The sequence below is a fragment of the Netta rufina genome, assembly GCF_964035555.1.
Source record: "Netta rufina genome assembly, chromosome: 2".
Lineage (NCBI taxonomy): Eukaryota > Metazoa > Chordata > Aves > Anseriformes > Anatidae > Netta > Netta rufina.
The window spans coordinates 1,304,550-1,324,858 of record NC_140124.1 but is presented as its reverse complement, the minus strand read 5'-3'; the positions used below and the strand labels follow the sequence as shown (position 1 = coordinate 1,324,858).

Here is a 20,309-nt window from a genome sequence, read left to right as displayed (position 1 = left end):
GTGGTCCTGCTGGCGGCCAGAGGCCACATTTCAGAGATAAACACCCCAAAATTACCCCCAAACGGTCTTGCCCTTTCAAAAATCCTTTTATTTCATTGATTTTACAAACCCTGGGGAGGGCTCCTGGAAAGATGAGGCTGCTGCAGCACCCCGAGACACCCGCGTGCCTTTGGGGTGCGGTGCAAACCTCCCCGCATCATTCGGGGTGGGAGCCTCACAACCTTCCCAATGCCTAAAAATTGAACTGTCCTTATTTATTTATTTTTTCTCCCAGATTTGGGGCCAGGAGGTGAGCAGCTCACTGAGTTTTATTCCTTATATCAAGCAGCAGAAACCCCGAGGAGGTGCCGCGAGCAGGAGGACCTCCGCCCAGCAGGCCCTCAAAGATGACAGCAGCACAAACTCCTCGAGCTTTGCAGCTGATCTCACCCTGGAGCAGAATCGCCTCCCCGGAAAGCACCGGGCAAACGCCACCCTACGCCAGGAGGGAGGGCAGAAGGAGCTGTGAAACCTCTCTGCCCTGACACCTCGTCGTGCAGGGGCTGGCGGAGCGCCCCGCCTCGCTTCCCGTAACTCCAGCAGCACGAAAGCAAGCTGCTTGTTTCGATCTCCCACCGTTTATTTTGGAGCAACCGATCACGGGGAGGAATTCGGGGGGGTTTTCTGAGCTGCCTGGGAGCTTCCAGCCCGAGGCCGAGCTAGGTGACGAGCAGAGACCTCGGGGCTTTGCTCCTGGCGGCTGCGATGTGCCCGGGCTTCTTCTGCATTTGCCCGAGGGACGACATGGCTCTGGCGTAGGTGTGCTGGCGAGAAAAAAACAGAAAGTGATTAACAAAACGCTGCTTTCAGAGCAGAGCTACCAGTAAAAACCCAAATTCATGACACGGCCCTCGCAACCACGAAGGGAGGAGAGGTGAGAAGTGCTGGGATCGCTTTAAAGCAGAAGAGACCAGCACGGGATGGGGTCTCTACATCAAGCAGAGGGGAAAAAACGTTTCCAGGAGCTTAGAATTAGCTGCAGAATTAATCCAGCATCCCAGCAAACCGGGCAGGAGCTGGGCCCGGCTGAGCTCACCCTCTGGTCTCGCCTCATTTTTGCTTTGTAGAACGAGGCCGACTCCGGGCCGGCCGGCAGCTCCAGCTCCTGCAGCCGCTCAAATCTCTCCTGCTCGTCCTCCTCCTGTGGGGAGAAAGAGAGACCCCGATCCATGCAAAAACCACACATCGTGGAGAGACAGAGCTCAGCTGGGATGGAAACACGAGTTTTTAAGACGGCAGCCAGCTATCTGGTGGTGTTTTCATGGCAGATTTGAGGATAGCTCTGGCTTCCTTCGGTTACTTTCCCTCAATGAGCAGCCTGGAGAAGGTGACAGTGAAAATCTGGGGTGATAGAAGGTAAAGGACTCAAGCCAAGAATAAAAGGTGAGCACCGTGGAGCAGTGGATTAGAAAATAAATGAAGAATCAGCCTGGAGAAGGAGAAGTGGCTCAGAGTTGGAATGAAACCCCCAGAGGAAGGTGCTGGTGCCCTCACGGACCCACTATGGGGTCAGTGGTGCTGATGGGGAGGCTGCAGCTGGGAAAGGAAAATGAGAAACCTGCACTGAGCAGCACTACGGGGTCACTCGTGGTTCCCTGCCTGAAGATTCCTGCCTGTAACGTCATCTGCTGACCCCATTACCCAGCGGGGTTGGGGTCAGTTTTGGTTTTTGATTTTTTTGTTTTTTTGCTGTTCTCTTTATAGAGTCCGTGTCTGCAGCCTTCCAGCCTGGCACATCGCAGCATCCCGCTTAAAACCAAACTCTGCTTTTGTTTCTTTTTTTTTTCCTACATCACGTTTGTTAGTCGTAGCCCCAAGGGAATTCGTTCAGGAGGAGAGGGAGAACCTGTCTGCCACCAGCCTTGAAGCTCTTCACGCGCCTTCCTAGAAAGGCAGGAAAGAAAATGCTGAACCGAGATTTAGGGTCCAAACGATCAGACACCGAGAAACGAAAGGTCTCAGTTTCGGTTTTCTTTCTAGGGAGCTCCAGTCCCGCAGCGCACGTGGGTTAGAAACGGGGCTGTGCACCTAGGGCAGGGGTCAGGCAGCTCACGCCCTCCTTCCACTCCTTCCCAACCCGCCTGCAGGTGCTTTTTGCTCCTCTTTGCTCCTCTTTTCCCAACCCCGACGCTTCTGGGGCTAGGCAGCAGTGACGGAGACGTGGTGTGGCACAGAGGACTTGCCCCTCGCGGCCAGGAGGGGATTTCTCTCCTCGCCACGCTCCCCTTCTTGGTGCCAGCAGGGTGGAAGCCCTACGGAACAGCATTAAGGCTCTGGGGCTGATATTTAACAAACCTGGAAGGACTTTGGAGGGAAATAATGCAGAAAAGAAGCTCTGGTAAGTAAGAAACTGAAGAGAAACGCCCACTGTCAGGAACAAGAGCTGATGGATTCCCCCAGGCGGCGGTTGCTAACCAGAGGGCTGGCCACGCAGCAGTTGCCACAACACGAAGCACAAAAGCTTGGCTGTAACCATCACAGATCCCAACTACCAGCCTCCCGAGCACCCCCAGCACCTCTGGGCACCGTGCCTGCTCGCGGAGAGTCAGCAGAGGACCGGGTGCTGCGAGCACCGTGCCCTATTTTGGCCTCTTTGCAATGAAGCTAAGGTGGGAGCAAGCAGCCAGCTGCTCTCTGCGTCCCGTCAGCCGGCGTTTCGCTGCCAGCCACTCTGCTCGGAGCAAAAAGGCAGAGCTGCCCCAAAATGCCCTCCTCCTCCTCCTCTTTTCCATCTCCCGGGGGCTGAGCTGCGCCCCCGCCGCGCGGCGAGACTCACCAGGCGCGTGACTCTGTCGATGGGAATCATCCCAGGCCTGATGTTGCCACCGGGCTTGAGAGCTTTCTGCACGTAGCTGGGGATGAGGAAGGACTCGCTGTACCAGATCTCAAACTCTGCAAGGCAAAAAAACAGGGGGCAGTGAACGGGGCTGCAGCCACCAGAGGCGAGGCTGGGTTTCCTCGGGCTCCCTGCTCACAAAATCACGCAAGGCCATGGGTGCTCCGAGCTCTTCTGTTTCAATCTACTGGAAAAATTCGTTAATTAGGACAGGGGGGCAATAAAGACAGTTGATGAGGTCGGCAGATCCAGGAGGTGGCCAGGACGTGGGGACAGTCCCCTGGGCTTGTGCACCCGAGAGGGGAACGGCCACGAGATGGCAGTGCTCCTGCGTCCCGCAGCCATCCTCCCCACCCGCTGGGAGCTTGGAGCAGGAGATTTGGAGCTGCCGGGACGTTTCGGGGTCACATTTCAATCCCAAATGCTAAAGGAGCAAAGGCGCTTTCCATCCTGTCATAGCTGCTGATAACCCACAGCAGGTGCTGCAGGAAATTTGTCCTGATTAACGCTTCGTGGCACGGGAGCCAGGAACACAGGCACTGTGGACACGATGAACATCGCTGAGTTTTTCACCCTGGTTTCAGCTCCAAGATCTCTTTGCTCCGGGATGCCACAGGCAGCTGGCAGAAGCCAAAGCCAGAGCTAAGAGAGAAACCCGTGGCCAAGTTCCTGCACGGTCACTGTTGGGATGTGCCCAGGGAGCAGGGGACAGCGTGGCGTTATCTGCGAGAGAGAATCCGCGGAAGCTCAGGATTACGCCACAAAGAAACCACAAGAATCGTCAATAAAAAAAAAAAAAAGAGAAAGGCTGGAAGGCAGAAAGGGAAACCACAACAGAGCACGACGGGGGCTTGGCAGCACGGCTGGGAAGTGTTTCGGTGCCGAGCTGCCCTCACACACCCCAGCTGAGCCCGAGGCTGCTCAGAAACTCATACCTGCGATGAGTTTGTTCCGACACTGGTCCACCAGGTGCTGGCAGTACTGGATCTCTGCCTTCAGGTCCTGCAGCTCAGCGTAAGCCGCCCGGTACTCCTCCTTCAGGTCCTTCATCTTCATGATGAGTAAAAACTCCTTCTCGTCGATTATGAGGTGTCCCGTCTCGTCGACGTACTCCCCTGGAGGAGTAGGGAAAGGAACCAAAAGGTTTCTCGTGCGGGTGGAGAGGGCCACGGAGCAGTCACTGTGCTTGGAATCACTCAGGGTTCAGTCCCCTGTGAGATGGGACACGTGCAGACAAAGAGGAGGGATTGGGACCCACGGAAGGATGCACAAATAGGGCATTGCTTAGGGCTTTCCTGGCTCCTGCTGGAAAAAAAACCACCCTGGGCAGCTGCGGTGAGGGTTTGGGGGACAAAAGGCTGCTAAAAAGACCACTGAGCCAACGCTGCTTCTCTAGGATAAACATCTCGCGTTGTCAGCTTCCCTCAAATCAGTTTGTCCTTGTGGTTGCCAGCACCCACAGTTGGTAGATGTCATCAGAAAGAGGCCCAAAAAAAAAAGCAGTGAGTCTGTGAAAAGAAAAAGCCTCCCTCTGATACAGATTCAAGCTGATGCTGCTCATTGTGTAGCCAAAGGAGCTCCACATCCTGCTGGCCCTGAGGGAAGGGGCTATGGACAGAGCACAGTGCTCACAGCTGCTCTTCGAGAAGGGAAATGGAAACCAGCAGCTCTGCAATCCCTTGGGGCTGCCTCCCAGGCTGTCACTCACTAGGCAGGGCCTCCTTGCTGTTGGCCATTCCCTTTTCTCTCCCTCCTCCTTGTTTCCCCAGCCACAGTTTTGGCTGTGGTGTCACAGAACCGAGCTGTCCTCCAGCAAAACCGCTCTGCAACCGGGGGCTCCCTCTTTGTGTCTGACTCTTCCCGGGCAGCGACTTACCCTGCTGCCACCGCTCCTGCCTCTGGGCCTCCAGAGCCTTTTTGATGTCCTCCATCTCCTGCTTGATGAAGTTGATCCTCCGGGCTACCGTACAGCTCCTCTTCTTCCTGGCGAGGAGGATGCTTTTGTTCTCCTTAAAGATCCGGTTGATCTCCCTTCCACACTCCTCCTTGAACTGCTCAAACGCCGCCGGCTTCGACGGAGGGGAGCTGCAACAAAAATTCAAAGAGCGAGGGCTCGTGCCGTGCTGGCTGCACCCTGGTGCCATCCCCACGACAGCCCCCTGCCCCTTTTTCCCCTCTGCATTGCTCCCAGAAGGAAGGATTCCTTAGGAGACGCCTCGGAATTGAATCTTCCCTGGAAAGAGGACCTCTAAGGGTTTGAATTTTCAGAAAAAATAGCTAAAAGTGTTAAGGATTTTTTTTTTTTTGCTCTTTTCCTGCTGGATTCCCAGCACAGAGCAGCCACGTCTGCCAAACAAAGCCCTTGGCACGTGTCAGTCCCGCTGGATTTGGGAGGAATACAGCAAGGTGAGCAGAGGGCACGGAGGAAGGCAGTACCACGGCGAGGTGCTTCAGGAGTAAATTCGGGTACAGCACGGCCACGGAGGCGCTCGTAAGACTTCCGAGCTGCTTCACTCGTGGCCTGAGAGCTCAGCAACGACAGAGGGGTGGAAATGATGAAGGGAAAAGTGGTGTCCCGTGTTGTGGGTCCTGGTGGAGCTCCTGGGATTGAGCAGCAGCACGCTGCTGAGCGCATCGAGCCCGTGGTCTTGGCACCCTGAGCGTTTTTTTACCCCGTCTACGCCATCCAGGAGGAAATGCAATTCAGTGCTGCCCTCCTGTGCTAAGTTCTGGTCGCTGTACCAGCAGATAACTGGCACGCTGCTGCATTTTGGGCCCCTCTCCACAATTCTCTCTTGCGATGGCATTTCCTGCCGTGACCTCACACGGATATTGACCCTTTTTTACGAGTGTCTGGGGTTTTGTGGCTGCTCACGAGGAACCTCTGCCCGAGGGGTGAGGAATGTTGCGACTTTCACGGGGGACCAGGTGGAAATGGAGTGAACTGGGATAGCTCAGTGGCAGAAAGTAAAACCTGCAGGCATGCCCGGAATGTAAATACAGGAATATTGGCTCTAGAATATACAGAGAGAGGGGAAAAAAACATCACATTTGAACGAGGAACTGACTCTTGGTCAGCAGAGATCACTTAACAGAGCAACTGGCAGAGCTCAGGGCAGGTGGGGAAGCCACCAGCATCTTTTGGTCCACTGGTGTCCATAAAAACCCTGCTGTGTCACCACCCAAGCAAGGAAGCTCTCTGAATCTCTCCTCTTTACCTTGAAAAAGGGAATTGTACTGGGGAAATGCAATGCACCCACTAAAAACTGGGAAATGAGTTACATTCCCTTCACAGGGACAGCTTACCTGGGCCGCTGGGAACCTTCTGCAGAGGCTGGCTTCGAGGGCTGTGTGTCAATATTGGTCGTATCCTCGCTTCTTGCTCTCTCCTTCACGTCCAAATCCTTGATGGGAATCGTTACCTGGCTTTTGGATAGTAAAGGAGCTTCCAGCTCTCTCCCAGAAACGTAGCTCCTAGTTCCTTCCTTCCTGTCATGGGGGGGAAAAAGAGGAGGCAGGGTGATTTCTTCCTAAACAGGGAACTGGAATCAAAGCAAGGGTCTTTCTCTGCTCTGCATCGGCTGCACGTTCCCCCTTCTCTCTCAGGGGACCTCACTGCACCAAGCACTTTAAAGGAAACCTGCAGGTTTAACGCGGCTCCTGATGGCAAAGAAAAGGGAGAGCCGCCTGCCTGCTTCACTCACTTGGAGTGCTCGCTGCCCTTCCTGGATTTCTTCTTCTTCCCATCAGGTTTGGGTGAAATCGGAGTCGTTCTAGTCCCCAGTTCCCGTCTGTGCTGTTTCCCCAAGAAGTGGCGATCCACATCGACCACTCCTGCCTGGAAAGAGGAGAAATAAAAGACAGAGCAGGAGGCGTGAGCTCTGGAGATGACCAAACCACGCTGTACAGCCCACAGCCCCTTCATCTTGTCACACAACCAAATCCCGAAATCTTTGTTCACTACCAAGGACTGCAGGGAAACACCTCTATAAAAAAGAAGTATAAACTAAAATCCTTAAATTATCCTTAAATTAATACGCTGAGTATTTCAGCTACTCGGGGAGAGAATAGCTTGGGTCCAGGGTCACAAAACTAAGCTCAAGCTTTTACTGTAAATTTTCCCTCCCAATTTTAGACAGTTCTGAACCCTGAGTAATTCAGACAGCGCTCCCAGGGTTTGACTGGTAACATCCCAGATTAAAACACAAACAGCAAAATCCTACAGCACCACGGCATCAATGCAATGGAAAAGCATCCTCAGAAGTCTTCATTCAGGGAAGGGGGACAGGTAAGAGAATCACATTTCCTGCAGGACCTCTCAAATTGCCTCAACCATAATACAGAAGGGGGCACTAAGCGTTAAAATCCGCTCATATTAGGGTTTGGTTTTGGTTTCCAGGTCTTTAAATAAAGACTTGAAGAGGCCTGCTAGAGACCATCTGTTTTGCTGTTATGCAAATAACGTGCCTTTTCCCTTTCGCCTGTCTTCCAAAACATTCAAAGCATCTACAGTTAAACCACAGGACGAGTGCATGACTCTGCGGAGCCGATAATGATTATTTTTCTCTGCTTGACTGGGAAAAGCAAGGCGAGGAAACGACCACTGCAGAGAGAAAATATTTCACAGATGGAAACGAGCAAGGAAAACCAGGTTATAACCACAGGTCGGAGTTCACATCATTTCTGGTTTAGAGATTTCTGGTTTTTAGCGTTCACTTTGCTGCGGAAATTGTAAGGATTAAAAGGAGGAGCTCAACACAGGCAAGGGATCTGACCCTGCCTTTTACAGCCACCTGGCTGCCAGGCAGGTCACCTCCTTCTATTAATTTGTATTTGCTTCATTACCGTGTTCTCAATTATTCTGTTCAGATAACGGGCCTAACGCCCTGCTGCCAGGAATTAAACTCCCTGTTAATTGGTGCCCCTCTGCTCTGTGTGAGTTTCCTGGCCCGCTCATCACGTTAACATTTCTGAGCTTTAGATTTCAACAGGGAGAAGGTCAGAACCCGAGGCAATTCGGGGTTCAGCAGCAAAGATGTAATTCTGAAATGGGTTCTGGGCAAGGCCCGAGCACCGGGAATTACCTTCTGAGCAGCAGCAATAGTAGCAAAGTCATTTTTGTCTATCAGAGCATATTTGCTTCGTAATCTGGCTTCCACTTCGTGTTCCTGTTGCCTAGGGGAGAAAGCAGCCTTTTACCTTCGCGTTCCCAGAGGATTATTTCATATGGCAAAACCTGCAATGCCTGCCAACATCACGTCTCCAAAGAAAACATCTTTTATCTGAGATCTCACTTCCAAACACCCCATTCTGCTCCTTCTACTCTTCCCGTGGTGTTGGAACCTTTTCCATTCCCCTCATTCCTTTTTTTTTTTTTTTTTTTCTCTTATGTCCTTTCAGGCCTCACAGCTATGGAAGTTTTTTGATATCTGTTTAAATACTGAGCTTAACCTCTCAATGGTCCAGATCGAATAATATCACATCTGTTCAGTTATATCACTTTAATATCTAATCTTATTCTAATCTATTGATTATTAAATGGTGTTTTTTTTTCCACTGAAAGAGAGCAGGTGAAGCACACTATAAGAGATTGAAGATTAGAGAATCTGCAAGTTAAAAATAAAAATAATAATAAAAAAAAAGCCCAGTGCTTTGGCACAATAAAAGGAGTCACAAGTTAAAAAAATGATAATTATTGGGCAAGATTTTTACCATTTTGCTCCTGGGTCCCTGAAAATCCCGACTGCCCAGTCTGATGACACCCTCATCCCTCTTCGTCCTTTTGTGTTTCGCATCATGGGAACTGCCTGTCCTCATTTTTTCTTCCAGCCTGCCACTCACCTTCCTTCGTTCAGCCCCAAAGCACAGCTCTCAGCACCCACCGTGACATTTCCCAACAGGCACTTTCACGCTTTCTCCCCTTTAAATATAAATACATACACACTGATGGCCTTTAGATGCTGGCGTGGGGAGGGAATATCTTACCTTACAATCAGCTTGAACTGCTTAAATACCTCCTGGACTTGCCTGACATTCGTTATCTGAGGAAGAGATGCACACAGTGAAGACAAAAGTAAGCATTTCCAGGCTGTGGTCAGCTGTACTGATGCAAATATTTCAGCCCATGAGGGTTTTGCTTTCCAGCTGGTGGCTATCAACACTCACGGGGAGTTACCTTTACCCTGTACTTGGCTGGAGGCTGACACCTTGCTCACTCTGAGGAGGTTTTTAGGGAGAGAGGAAGCTGATAGGCCTAGATTTAGAGCCAGACCTAGATAGGTAGGCTCCACGGAGTGCCCAGCCAGCCAGATAATTAATTTTTTACAATAATTTTATAAATTACACAGATGGCATCCACTGACTTTGCAGATTATGATGTCACTTCTCTTTTCTTTACCCTCCAAGACTGTCTACTTAGGACTGCCAGAGCACTCTCTGCAGTCCTCTCAGCCACGACACCAAATCAGTTGAGCCTTGTCACTGTCTCTGCTCCAGAGACCAGGAGCCAAGACACAGACACAGGCAGACAAGTAATGGGGAGGGTGTAACTGAGCAGGAGAGGGTAACGATGACATGAAATGAGAGGGAAGGTCTCAAGCTGCTTCATTTAGAATCAGAGAATCATTTAGGTGGGAAAAAAACCTTCAAGATCATTAAGTCCAACCATCAACTTGGCCTACCAAGTCCCATCACCTCACAGACAGCACCCCAGGGCCTTTTCTGTGGGCACCCAGAGCCTTCCCCAAGCCTGTACTGCATGGGGTCGCCTTCTTGTTTGCCCCCGCAGAAATATTTGTGCATGGGGGACTTCAGCTGGTTCTTTTGGCAATCATTTTGCTGTCGACTGGTACTTCCAGGCTGTGAAACTGTCCTAATAAACCTGCCTCTAAGAGATCGAACGTATTTTGGCAACACACCTCGCAAAAGATTTCGTATGATGTTGACAGGGCAAATTTTTGACGTTACTTATTTATAGAAGTAATGCACAAACCAATTCAAAAGGTTTCACAACAGAGGAAAAGTCTCCTTGAGCTTTGTAGTGGGTTTACACAGCAAGGTTTTACCCGAGTAAAACCATCACAGGCTTCCAAAAAAATCAAAAATTGTATGAAAACAAGGATTTGGGGTTAAAGACAGCTCTTCAGAAGACATTTTCATTGATCCTGCCCTGGGATAAAATGGGATGGAAGCAGTATCCAAGTCCTTCTCTGCTTAAAAAGCTATTTACCTCAATTTCATCGATGGCTCCTTGCAGGTATTTGTGGATCTGAGACTTAATCTCTGCTATCTGGACATCAGTCAGAGGGTCGTAAGTCACCAAAGATCGATTTGCCTGAGAGAAAAGGTGAATAAGTATTGATAAATTTAAAAAAAGCACAGCAAGTACTAGTCTGGCAAACACCTGCTGTGCCCCGGGAAGCCTTGAGCTTAATTTCTGATTGTAACTTCTCATCATCAGAGTTAATAGGACTTGGGAGCATGCTGAAAGGAATTCATTCCCTCTCATGTTTCAACCAAACAAGAGGAGGGCCTCACAAGTCAAAAAAAAGAAATCAGGCATCTACAGGAGGTGGTGACTCTGCAAAATGATGGTTATGGCAAAGCCTTAACTAGGTGCCGTGTAAGATGGTGCAGCCAGTTCCTCACCAGGTTGTTGTGCATTGCCAGTTCTTGCTTCAGAAGAACGATTTCCTTCTCCAAAGCCCTCACTGTCTCCTAGCAGGAAAACAAAAAAAAGGTGAGCGAGTAACTAAATGCTGTTATTGAAAATAAAATAAGCACTGGCGACTCAGAATGTGTGTCCAGAAAGGTGGGAGTACCCAAATCTGTTGGGATCTGGTGAAAACACAACGCTTTAGGGGCCTGTTGGAGCATCAAAGCACAATAGCTTCCTTAAACACGTGTTGGTTTCTCTTTCCCACTCCACACCTCCCAACGAAAACGAAGGGACTGAAGAGGAAACGACAGCTTTTTGCACAGCTCCCAGCTTCTTCTGGAAGCTGTTGGAGGAAACTCCCCAGCTGCTTCGCTGCTCACCAGTGAGATCAGACCACAAAGAGCAGCAGGGCTCTCACACACCCCACGTGTTACGGATCCAATAATTCTAAACTTCTTCTTGGGGCTACCAGTAATTCATTCAGCTTTGACTGCTGCCAGCTCCCTTTCAGCTGTGGAAGCGCACTCAGGACATCTAAAACACTGCCATCAATTTCTTTAATTTATTTTTTTTTTGCCTGGAATTGTGGCAGGAATATCGTTTTACCAGCAGGAGCAGGAATAACGCTGCTCTCTACATACCTCCGGGTCACACGTCACATTGATGACTGGCTCTGTTGTGATCCATTTCATTCTGGTAGCAAAACGAAGAGAAGACAACTGAAAAACACGTGGTTTTTTTTTTGTTGTTAAACAGCAACTGAAAGAGATATCGGTGAGGATTTCATTTTCATAATCCCTTACTATTAAATCAGATCAGATCCCAGCACACAGAAAAGCAAAACTGTTTAACTACACGGAGAATTACAGGGTTTGTGATTCCAGGAGTGTATCCTCCAGTGCTCACTGGTTTCTGTGTGTGAGGAGCCAGCTTCAGACCATCTCTTTGTGCTTTCTGTCCTGCATGTGGACGGCTCTTTGTGTGAAAGAGCTGTGATCTCGAAAACACCCCCCCCACACACAGTTCTGAGCAAAATAACACGTCCTAACACCTCCAAATCACGGATCGATGGCTTTCAGGCTTAGTTCCTGCAGTGTGATCTCTCGGGAATAAGCCCCTGCAGCCTGAAAATCATCCCATTTCCTCTGCAATTCCCCATTTCTAGATGCTATCACAAGTAGGAGCTGACAAACACAACACTGCCTTGAACACCACTGCGTAGCAGCTGACTGTGTTTGCATTTGTTTGGCTATGCAAAAGTTCCTTGGCATAGAGCAAGGTGTTTCCCTGCTCAGTGTCACAAATATGGCTAAGATGATCCACTTCACCCAGCGAGGCTTTCACCCATTTTAATCTTTCATGGCTCTGGTTCCAGCCTCCCAAACCAGCTGAAAGCCAGCTCTGATTTGATGTGACCTGCTACAATTCCATCAAAAAAAACACACTTGTAGATCTGAGCCAACAATAACAATTAACACTGTCCCGTGTGCTTCGATCTCAAATTTTGGGGCCTGCTGTAAACCAGGCCGGTCACCACTCCGCATCACAAAGCAGACTGGTGAGATCAATCTGTTCTCCGAGCCTCTGAGATAAGATGAGCTCTATCCAATGTTTCTGAAGAATTAGACAGGATGTTTCTCCGGGACTCCAGCCACAGCCCTCCAGAGACTACTCTCTGAACGCAGTCAGGGCTGATGCAATTGCAGCAGCAGCAGGAACAAGGCTGTAATTCTGCAGAAATCAGTTCAACTTACAGTCTCTTCTACGTGCAAAGCTTCCCCGCAGATATTCGCCACTAGGACAGTATTGCATTTCCCTCCTGGAACAATAGAAAAGAAAAAAAAAAGGCAAAGAATATCATTTTGTTGCTGTTCTCCCCTTTTCTGGAAAATATTAGGTTACGTGCTGACTGAAAAACAGAAAAAGCAGCAACAAAGAACGTGGCCAGTTGGGAACTGCCCCTCTGAAGTTCCCATCTGGTGGAACAGAATGATCTATGAGTACATCAAACATCCCTCTGAGTTTTGATGACTTCGGTTCCTCCACACAAATGCCTGCAGCCTGTCTTCAGCTGCTTTCTCCTCAGCCTTTCCTGCACGTTCCGGACCCACCTCAGCTTCGGGTTTCTCATCTGGAGCCCGATGCTAAAGGAGCAGCAGCTGGAGAGGTTTGTAACGTGCTGCATTTTTGTGCTGGCTAGTTTTTCAGCTGTTCCAACTGAGGGAAGTTCAGCGAATTTCTGTTGGCCTGATCAGCCTGGCCTTTGTACTGTCTGTGCCTGCTGCTTTATTTGATGAGGAAAACCAGGCGTCCTTTGAACAACGATTAGTTCCATGTGTTTAGAAGGGTTTGAACAGCTGATAGGCTCCCTGAAACACGATTTTCTACGGGTTTTCTTTGGGGCTGTTACCCACAGCTCTTACCCAGCGAGTCCTTGAGGACGTGAGTGAGCTTGCTCTGTCGGAAGGGGATGTGGTCCCTCTTTGGGTCAGCCAGGGCGATGACAATTTGCTCGAGGAACGACAGAGACTTGTTAATGTAGCTGGCTTCCTTCAGAACCTGCCCTTCAGACTGGAACCAAGACCCAAAGCGTGAGGACAGGGATCTAATCCAGATCAAACATTTCTCATCTAGAGCTCCCCTCAGCCTGAAAACAAGTTTTTAGAGACTTCAGTTTTCCCTTCCGAGTCTCCCAGGACTGCTAGCTTCCCTTCACAACGGGGAAAGCATGCATTTGTCACAGGACCCTGCTCTGATCACTACAGAATGTCACACGGGACCTGTGGAGGTTTCAGCTGTTGAGATCTAATGCTCTGAGAAAGTTTCAAGACTTTCCTGCTGTGATCAGCAGCAAGATCTTGAGATCCAACCTAGAAATTCTGTGATTCTGTGAGATTTGCACTGACACTCAGGGAATGAAGAGGAAAAGCACAAGTTCTTTGTCCCGATAGCGAATGGCTCTGGCCTTTTCCTTGGTGGAGAACTGATAGATGGATAAACTGAGCGTCAGATAAACCAACTGAACCTGGATCAGGTTGGGAGGCACACGCAGGATGGGACTCACGTCCACGGGGACTTGGCAAAGGTACCCAGCAGCTGCCAACACCTCAGCACTCTCCCGTGCATTAATGTGACTTAGAATTTGCCACAGCCTCTCCTATTTATCACAGGCTGAAATCTGTTGTGGAAAACCCTCAAATTTCACCTCCAACGTGTTGATTACCAGCCTCTCCACCACGTCCACCAAATATTTCTTCCACTACTCACCCCGGTCTTGCTCAGTCTCTCTGAGCCTGCCAGGTCGATTAGGTTGATCTTGGAATTAATGCATCTGACGTCTGAGAAACCTCTGCAACGAGACTGAGGGGGAAAAGAGCATGGGCTGTGCTTCGCTGTAGGCAAAACTGAAGAGTAAAAACCAGCCACACAAAGATCCTCAGTCATTTGAGCCCCCGGAATAACTGCTGGAGCTCTTACCTCGATGTAGATAGTAAAGATGCAATGGGATCTGGAGGAATTCTTATTCAGTGAGTGCTCTGCTATTACTCGGTTGGTCTCACCCTGTAAAGGGAGTCAGAATTGAAGACAATATTTTAAAGCTCCTGCAAAAGGGAAATTGGAAATCCACACAGGTAAACAAACAGTGGTTCAATCTTCATTCTGCAGACTGTTGTTCACACGGTTAGAGCCTCCAGTGCAGGAGCGCGGGGTATTTGTGTCACTTTCTCACTCAAAAGGCATTTCACAGCACGGTTGGTTAATAATCATAATAATTGTGCCATAATTGTGCCTCTTACCAGATATATTCTCTGTATTTCCACTTTCAAGGCTCATTTTCACTACCCGGCTACTCTTTAGGAGGAAAATGGGAGCTCCTGGGAGTCACAGGGGCTAGCTTAGGACACCAGTCCCATCAGTAAAAAGGCAAATCAAGGATTTTAAGGACACCAGAGGGCTCCTGGTAAGGACACCCTTCCTGCCAACAGCACCAACAATTTATTCACGTTTTCCTTACAAATTAAAGCACCCGCAGGTAAAAGAAGGATGCAGCCACAACCAAATAAGCCTCCTTCACAAAGACAGCACGGTGTGAGCAGCCCTGCCGTAAAATCTGACAAACACTGCCTGTGCTGTGACCACCCCATCTGCCAGAGATGTCAGTGCTAAGACTCTTTTCTTGGAGCTCTGACTTAGCCAGGACAGGTAGGGGAGTTTTTCAGGAAGGAATTCCAGTGTAGGTTGGCTGTGGGGGTCAAAAAGGATCCCAAATACCCCACGCTTTGTGTTAAGGCAGCGTGAGGTGACCAGGGTAATGGACAGAGGTTGTTTCAACTGCTCAGCACCTCGGTCTGCTGAAGGGGCCGGTGAGGCAGCTGGCATTTCAGGCAAACCTTGCGAAATGAAGACAAAATCTGTGGCTACAACTATTTTGGTGCTGCCTGGAATCCCCAGTGCTGCTGCTTTCCGTGGCCTCACCCCTAATTTATCTCCTCCATCACCTGTCTTGTTCTCACATACCCTAAAACCTGGGTTTCTCCACAGAGATCTTCCAGAATCTCTCTGCCACGGATTATTTCCTTGCAAGAGCACGGACTGCAAGGAGTTACCAGTTCTCCCACACAGCAGAGAGAGAACAAAGAGGGCTGAAGCTCCCTCCGGCACTCCTGGCCACCCGCTTCTTGCTGTACTGCCTCTCCCCTCAGCCAAGCCACCAAGATAATTGAAATATTTGCTTGGCTTGCCTCGAAAAGGAGATTGAGAGCATCCTCCTCGTGGCTGACTGAGTGTAGAGACAAACCCTTGACGTAAACACCCCGTGGGCAGTCCACCACAGCCATCTGCACGTCGCCGGTCCCGCTGTTTGTGGTGGTGGCCAGCAGGTCGCACAAGGTCTCGTTGTAGATCTCCAGGTAGGAGACCCGCACGGTGATGAAGGAGTCGACCGAGCGCGCAATCGCTTTGAAGACCTGCAGAAAGAAGAAAGGACGGCGGTGGCAGGCCTCCTTCACGAGCAGAAATGTTTATGGCTTTTCAGAGGAGCTGTTTGGGACTTCTCAAACAGCTCTGAGCTCATCTACGGCTAATTCTGAACTGTGGCTGCCTGCGGGCTGACAGGGCCAAGTCCATGTTTTTAGTAGGATTCCTCAGAATGATGTTTTTTGAGAGCCTTGAAGGTTTCTTCTTACATTCTTCTGACATTCAGGAAGCAACGAGCTACCCAACACGCTCCCGATGCTCTGAAATCCCACCATGAGCTCACCGTATGTTACAGGATCCTTTATTTCCTTAATGACCGTCACTGAGATAAAATTAAAAAAAAAAAAGGAGCGGTGGAAACCAAATAAAACATACCCAGTGTTAAAACGGTTTTATGAGCAGCAGAAAGCTGACAGAAGTGATGCTTTTATTACTTCTTCTAGGCTCTTTTCCCGTCAGGATGCTCAGTACCTGCTGGATAGCTCGGGGTATGATTCCTCGATGCTTGTACTCGGCCGTCGCTCCCGTCATCGTGTAGGTTTTACCAGCCCCTGTCTGCCCGTAGCACATGATCGTGCCTGGAAAAGAATCAAAATGAAATAAACCCAGGAGGGAATCTTTCTATCTCCCTCAGACCAACCCTCCCCTCGCCATCGAAAGAGTCAAAATAGGAAGAAATCACCGTTATAGCCCAGCAGGGCATCAGACACCAACTTCTCGGCCACAGTCTCATAGGCCAGCTCCTGGGAGGTGTTGTGGAGGACCCCGTCCAGCCTGAAGGACCAGTCGGTCTGTCTGTTATTCACAACTCCTTTCCTGGCGTCTTTTTTGATGTAAATATCTATGCTCTGAACCCCCCCCAAAACAAGAAACAAAAGGTTAATTTCAGCAGTTGTGAAGAGTTCCTGCAGTTAGCATCTAAAAAAAAAAAACATCCACTGGAGAGCTGCAGGTAAGCAGAAGGTGGAACATAAATATTGTGACTGCTTTTACTGCTCCTGCTGGTATTTTCTGGCAGCAGGAGGCCCAAAATAAGGAAGAAAGGTTCATCTATTTGGCTTTCAGAGGTGGGACAGGGCAATTCTTGGGTTGGTGTTAACACAAGGATTGTGGGGTGAAGTCAGGAAGGTGTGGATGGGGAAGAGAAACAGCCTCCACCACAAGGGGACCCTTAAGGATGAGCTGGGATTCCTCAGGGATGAAGGTCCCGGCCCTTTATAGGATTTTCTTTAGCGATTGCACCACAAGAAGTGGGTTTGCCAAATGTACTGATAGAAAACCCCGAGGCTCTGTCAGCACAGAGGAACGAGGAGGAAACCGTGAACCAAAAAGCACCAAGGAACGGAGGAATTCTGTGTTTTTATCAGCAAAACTGAAATCAAACTCCAAACCTTTCACGTCTGCCATCGCTTTTTCCCTACCTTGTTGTCTGGCCCAAACTTGATCATGTCTTGAGCAAAATCGGCCGTTGGTTTGACTCGTGCAAACGTACGGACCCTCTTCTCTGCTGCATCCATCCTGCAGGGAGAGGACCACGAAAAAGCACCGGCTGCGACCTCGGCCCACCCAAATCTCTGCTCCCGAGGCTCTGAGCGAGAAACCTGAAGTGAAACGAAGCCAAAACGCCCCAAAAGCGAGGCAAAAGGCCCTGCAGGCTTTGGGGTGCCAGCAAATCCAGCACTCTGAGCAACCTGAACCTGTATTTCTCGTATCTTTGTAACCCCTTTTTATACTGTTAACCTCTTTTTATGCAGTTATCCCCTTTTTACACTGTTATCCCCTTTTTATACTCTTTTCCCCTTTTTATATTCTCTTCCCCTGTTTATAAAGTCCCACCTGAGGCACACGGGTGAGTCTTTTTTAATCCCTGGAGCACACAGGTCCTGTATTTTCTCACTGTTTCCTACAGCCTGTGCTCAGCAGGCGAGATCCAGCACCAGCTTCTGCTTTCGGACAGGATTTTTGGTCTCTCTCGTGCATTAACCACTTTTTTCCAGGCTCTCCATCACCTGAAATGTAAAGATGTGATCTGAACCAAGATTTCTGTTTGAATAAGAGGCGAGTGACTGACTGACAACGCCCCACGTGCCGTTTAACTAACTATAAATACACAAAGACCCAGGGAAACGTTGCGTTTAACGAACCCAAATGTGGCTCCTTGCCCTTTTCCCCAGATTCTCGCAGCAAAATTGTCCCTAGAGTCCAAAATTGGCAAACTCAGACAGTGGGAAAGGTGCAGCCCCCGTGGGAATGCTGCTGGTGGTTTATTTCGGGTTTTTTATGGAGAAGGAGAGTGTTCTTCCCTACCCAAGGGTTGGAGGAACTCGTGTCTTATTGCTCCAAGGCCACAGCGAGAAGGAAAACAGAGAGAAAGGAGCAAGGGGAAAATTCTGGCAAAAAAAAATAATCTGAGCCAGAGAAAGAGAACAAATTTAGGACAAGAGGAATTCTCCTCGCTGCAATAAAGCCCACCGCTCAGCGCCAGGGCAACGATCACTGCTGGGATCACTTCATAACACCGCAGGAGTGAGGGATAATCCGAACACCACAGGGAACGGGCACCAAAATCGGGCCACTGGTTGGGACGCCCTCCCAGGATAGCCAAAACCCTGCTAATTTGGGGCTCCGTTAGGGGCTCCCCTGCTAATTTGGGGCTCCGTTAGGGGCTCCCCTGCTAATTTGGCTCCTTTTGGGGCTCCCCTGCTAATGTGAGGCTCCGTTTGGGGCTCCCCTGCTAATTTGGCTCCATTTGGGGCTCCCCTGCTGATCTGGGGCTCTGTTTGGGGCTCCATTTGGGGCTACCCTGCTAATCTGGGGCTCCTTTTGGGGCTCTGTTTGGGGCTGCCCTGCTAATCTGGGGCTCCTTTTGGGGCTCTGTTTGGGGCTCCCCTGCTAATTTGGGGCTCCGTTTGGGGCTCCATTTGGGGCTCCCCTGCTAATCTGGGGCTCCGTTTGGGGCTGCCCTGCTAATTTGGGGCTCTGTTTGGGGCTCCCCTGCTAATTTGGCTCCGTTTGGGGCTCTCCTGCTAATTTGAGGCTCCTTTTGGGGCTCCCCTGCTAATTTGGGGCTCCGTTTGGGGCTCCATTTGGGGCTCCCCTGCTAATCTGGGGCTCCGTTTGGGGCTGCCCTGCTAATTTGGGGCTCTGTTTGGGGCTCCCCTGCTAATTTGGCTCCGTTTGGGGCTCTCCTGCTAATTTGAGGCTCCTTTTGGGGCTCCCCTGCTAATTTGGGGCTCCCTTTGGGGCTCCCCTGCTAATGTGGCTTCTTTTGGGGCTCTCCTGGTCATGTGGGGCTCCTTTTGGGGCTCCCCTGCTAATCTGGGGGCTCCTTTTGGGGCTCCCCTGCTAACGTGGGGCTCCGTTTGGGGTTCCCCTGCTAATTTGGCCCCATCTGGGGCTGTGTTTGGGGCTCCCCTGTTAATTTGGCTCCTTTTGGGGCTCCCCTGCTAATCTGGGGCTCCTTTTGGGGCTCTGTTTGGGACTCCCCTGCTAATTTGGGGCTCCGTTTGGGGCTCCCCTGCTAATTTGGCTCCATTTGGGGCTTCCCTGCTGATTCGGGGCTCCATTTGGGGCTCTGTTTGGGGCTCCCCTGCTAATTTGGGGCTCCGTTTGGGGCTCTGTTTGGGGCTCCCCTGCTAATTTGGCTCCTTTTGGGGGTCCCCTCCTAATTTGGGGCTCCACTTGGGGCTCCCCTGCTAATTTGGGGCTCCGTTTGGGGCTCCCCTGCTAATTTGGCCCCGTCTGGGGCTCCCGTAATTGAGGTCTCGGGGCCAATTTGTGCTCGGAGGTGATGTGGGCAGAGCAAAGCCCCGCGGCGGGGGCAGGCAGCAGCGCACCCACACCGAGATTAGGGCCTGAGGGAGGCGTTAGGCGGGGATTTGGGGTCGGGGGTGGCCCAGAAAGTTCCTGGGGACATCAGACGTGGGGGGGGGGGCTTCACCTCTACGCCTTGGGCCAGGTCCGGAGGTGGGAGGCGAAGCGGAATTGTTCTGGAAGGAACCAAGGAAACCATTAGGAATGTTCCAGAATTCAGCTGGGACCCCCAACCCCCCACCAAAAGCCCCCCCTTGGCCCCCAGCACCTCCCTGTGCAGGGCACCCCCCCCCCAGGTACCTGCTGGGGGCTGGAGGTGGCACTGGGGACACTGGGGACAAAGCCTGGGGGGGGGTGACAGGACCCTGGGAGGGGGTGACAAAGCCTGGGGGGACAAGGCCCTGGGGGGGGGTGACAGAGCCTGGGGGGGGGGGGTGACAAGGCCCTGAGGGGGGTGACAAAGCCTGGGGGGGGTTATAGGACCCGGGGGGGGGGGGGGGGGGGTGACAAAGCCCAAGGGGGGGAGTGACAGGGCCCTGGGGGGGAGGGACAGAGCCCTGGGGGGGTGACAGGACCCTGGGGGGGGGTGACAGGGCCCAAATGGGGGGTGACAAAGCCTGGGGGGAGGTGACAGGACCCTGGGGGGGTGACAGGACCCTGGAGGGGGTGACAAAAGCCTGGGGGGGGTGACCGGGCCCCTCCTCCCCCCCCCACCTCAGCGCCCCCTCAGCTCCGGCCAGGCCGCGGGCCCGTTGCCATGGCAACCGCCGCTTTCCCGCGCGGCGCCTGCGCCGGAAGCGCGGGGAGGGCGGAAGTGAAGGCGCGGCGGGGGGTGAGGGCGGAAGTCGGGCGGCTTTGAGGCCGGGCGGGCGGGCGGGCGGCGCTACGGAGGCCGGGAAGGGACAAGGAGCGGGGGAGGCGAAGCGAGGCTGAGGGGCGGCGGCGGCTGAGGGAATTGGGGGGGGACCCGGGGGGGTCCTGGGGGGC

At 51.3% G+C, this 20,309-nt stretch overlaps 1 protein-coding gene across 1 annotated transcript; it reads right to left on the bottom strand.

Moving 5' to 3' along the window:
* Positions 1 to 548: 548 nt before the first annotated feature.
* KIF9 (kinesin family member 9) lies at positions 549 to 20,124 on the bottom strand. The gene is made up of 23 exons (XM_084282805.1): positions 20,037 to 20,124; positions 19,450 to 19,498; positions 17,346 to 17,518; positions 16,931 to 17,027; positions 16,192 to 16,357; positions 15,981 to 16,087; positions 15,275 to 15,499; positions 14,010 to 14,093; positions 13,800 to 13,892; positions 12,956 to 13,103; positions 12,287 to 12,351; positions 11,174 to 11,251; positions 10,523 to 10,591; positions 10,104 to 10,208; positions 8,861 to 8,916; positions 7,960 to 8,050; positions 6,580 to 6,713; positions 6,182 to 6,364; positions 4,752 to 4,960; positions 3,811 to 3,990; positions 2,816 to 2,931; positions 1,076 to 1,180; positions 549 to 803 (listed from the first exon to the last, which is right to left on the bottom strand). The coding sequence occupies exons 4-23, from the start codon at positions 17,024 to 17,026 to the stop codon at positions 699 to 701; spliced, it is 2,415 nt and encodes an 804-aa protein (XP_084138931.1). The 5' UTR covers position 17,027; positions 17,346 to 17,518; positions 19,450 to 19,498; positions 20,037 to 20,124; the 3' UTR covers positions 549 to 698.
* Positions 20,125 to 20,309: the final 185 nt, after the last annotated feature.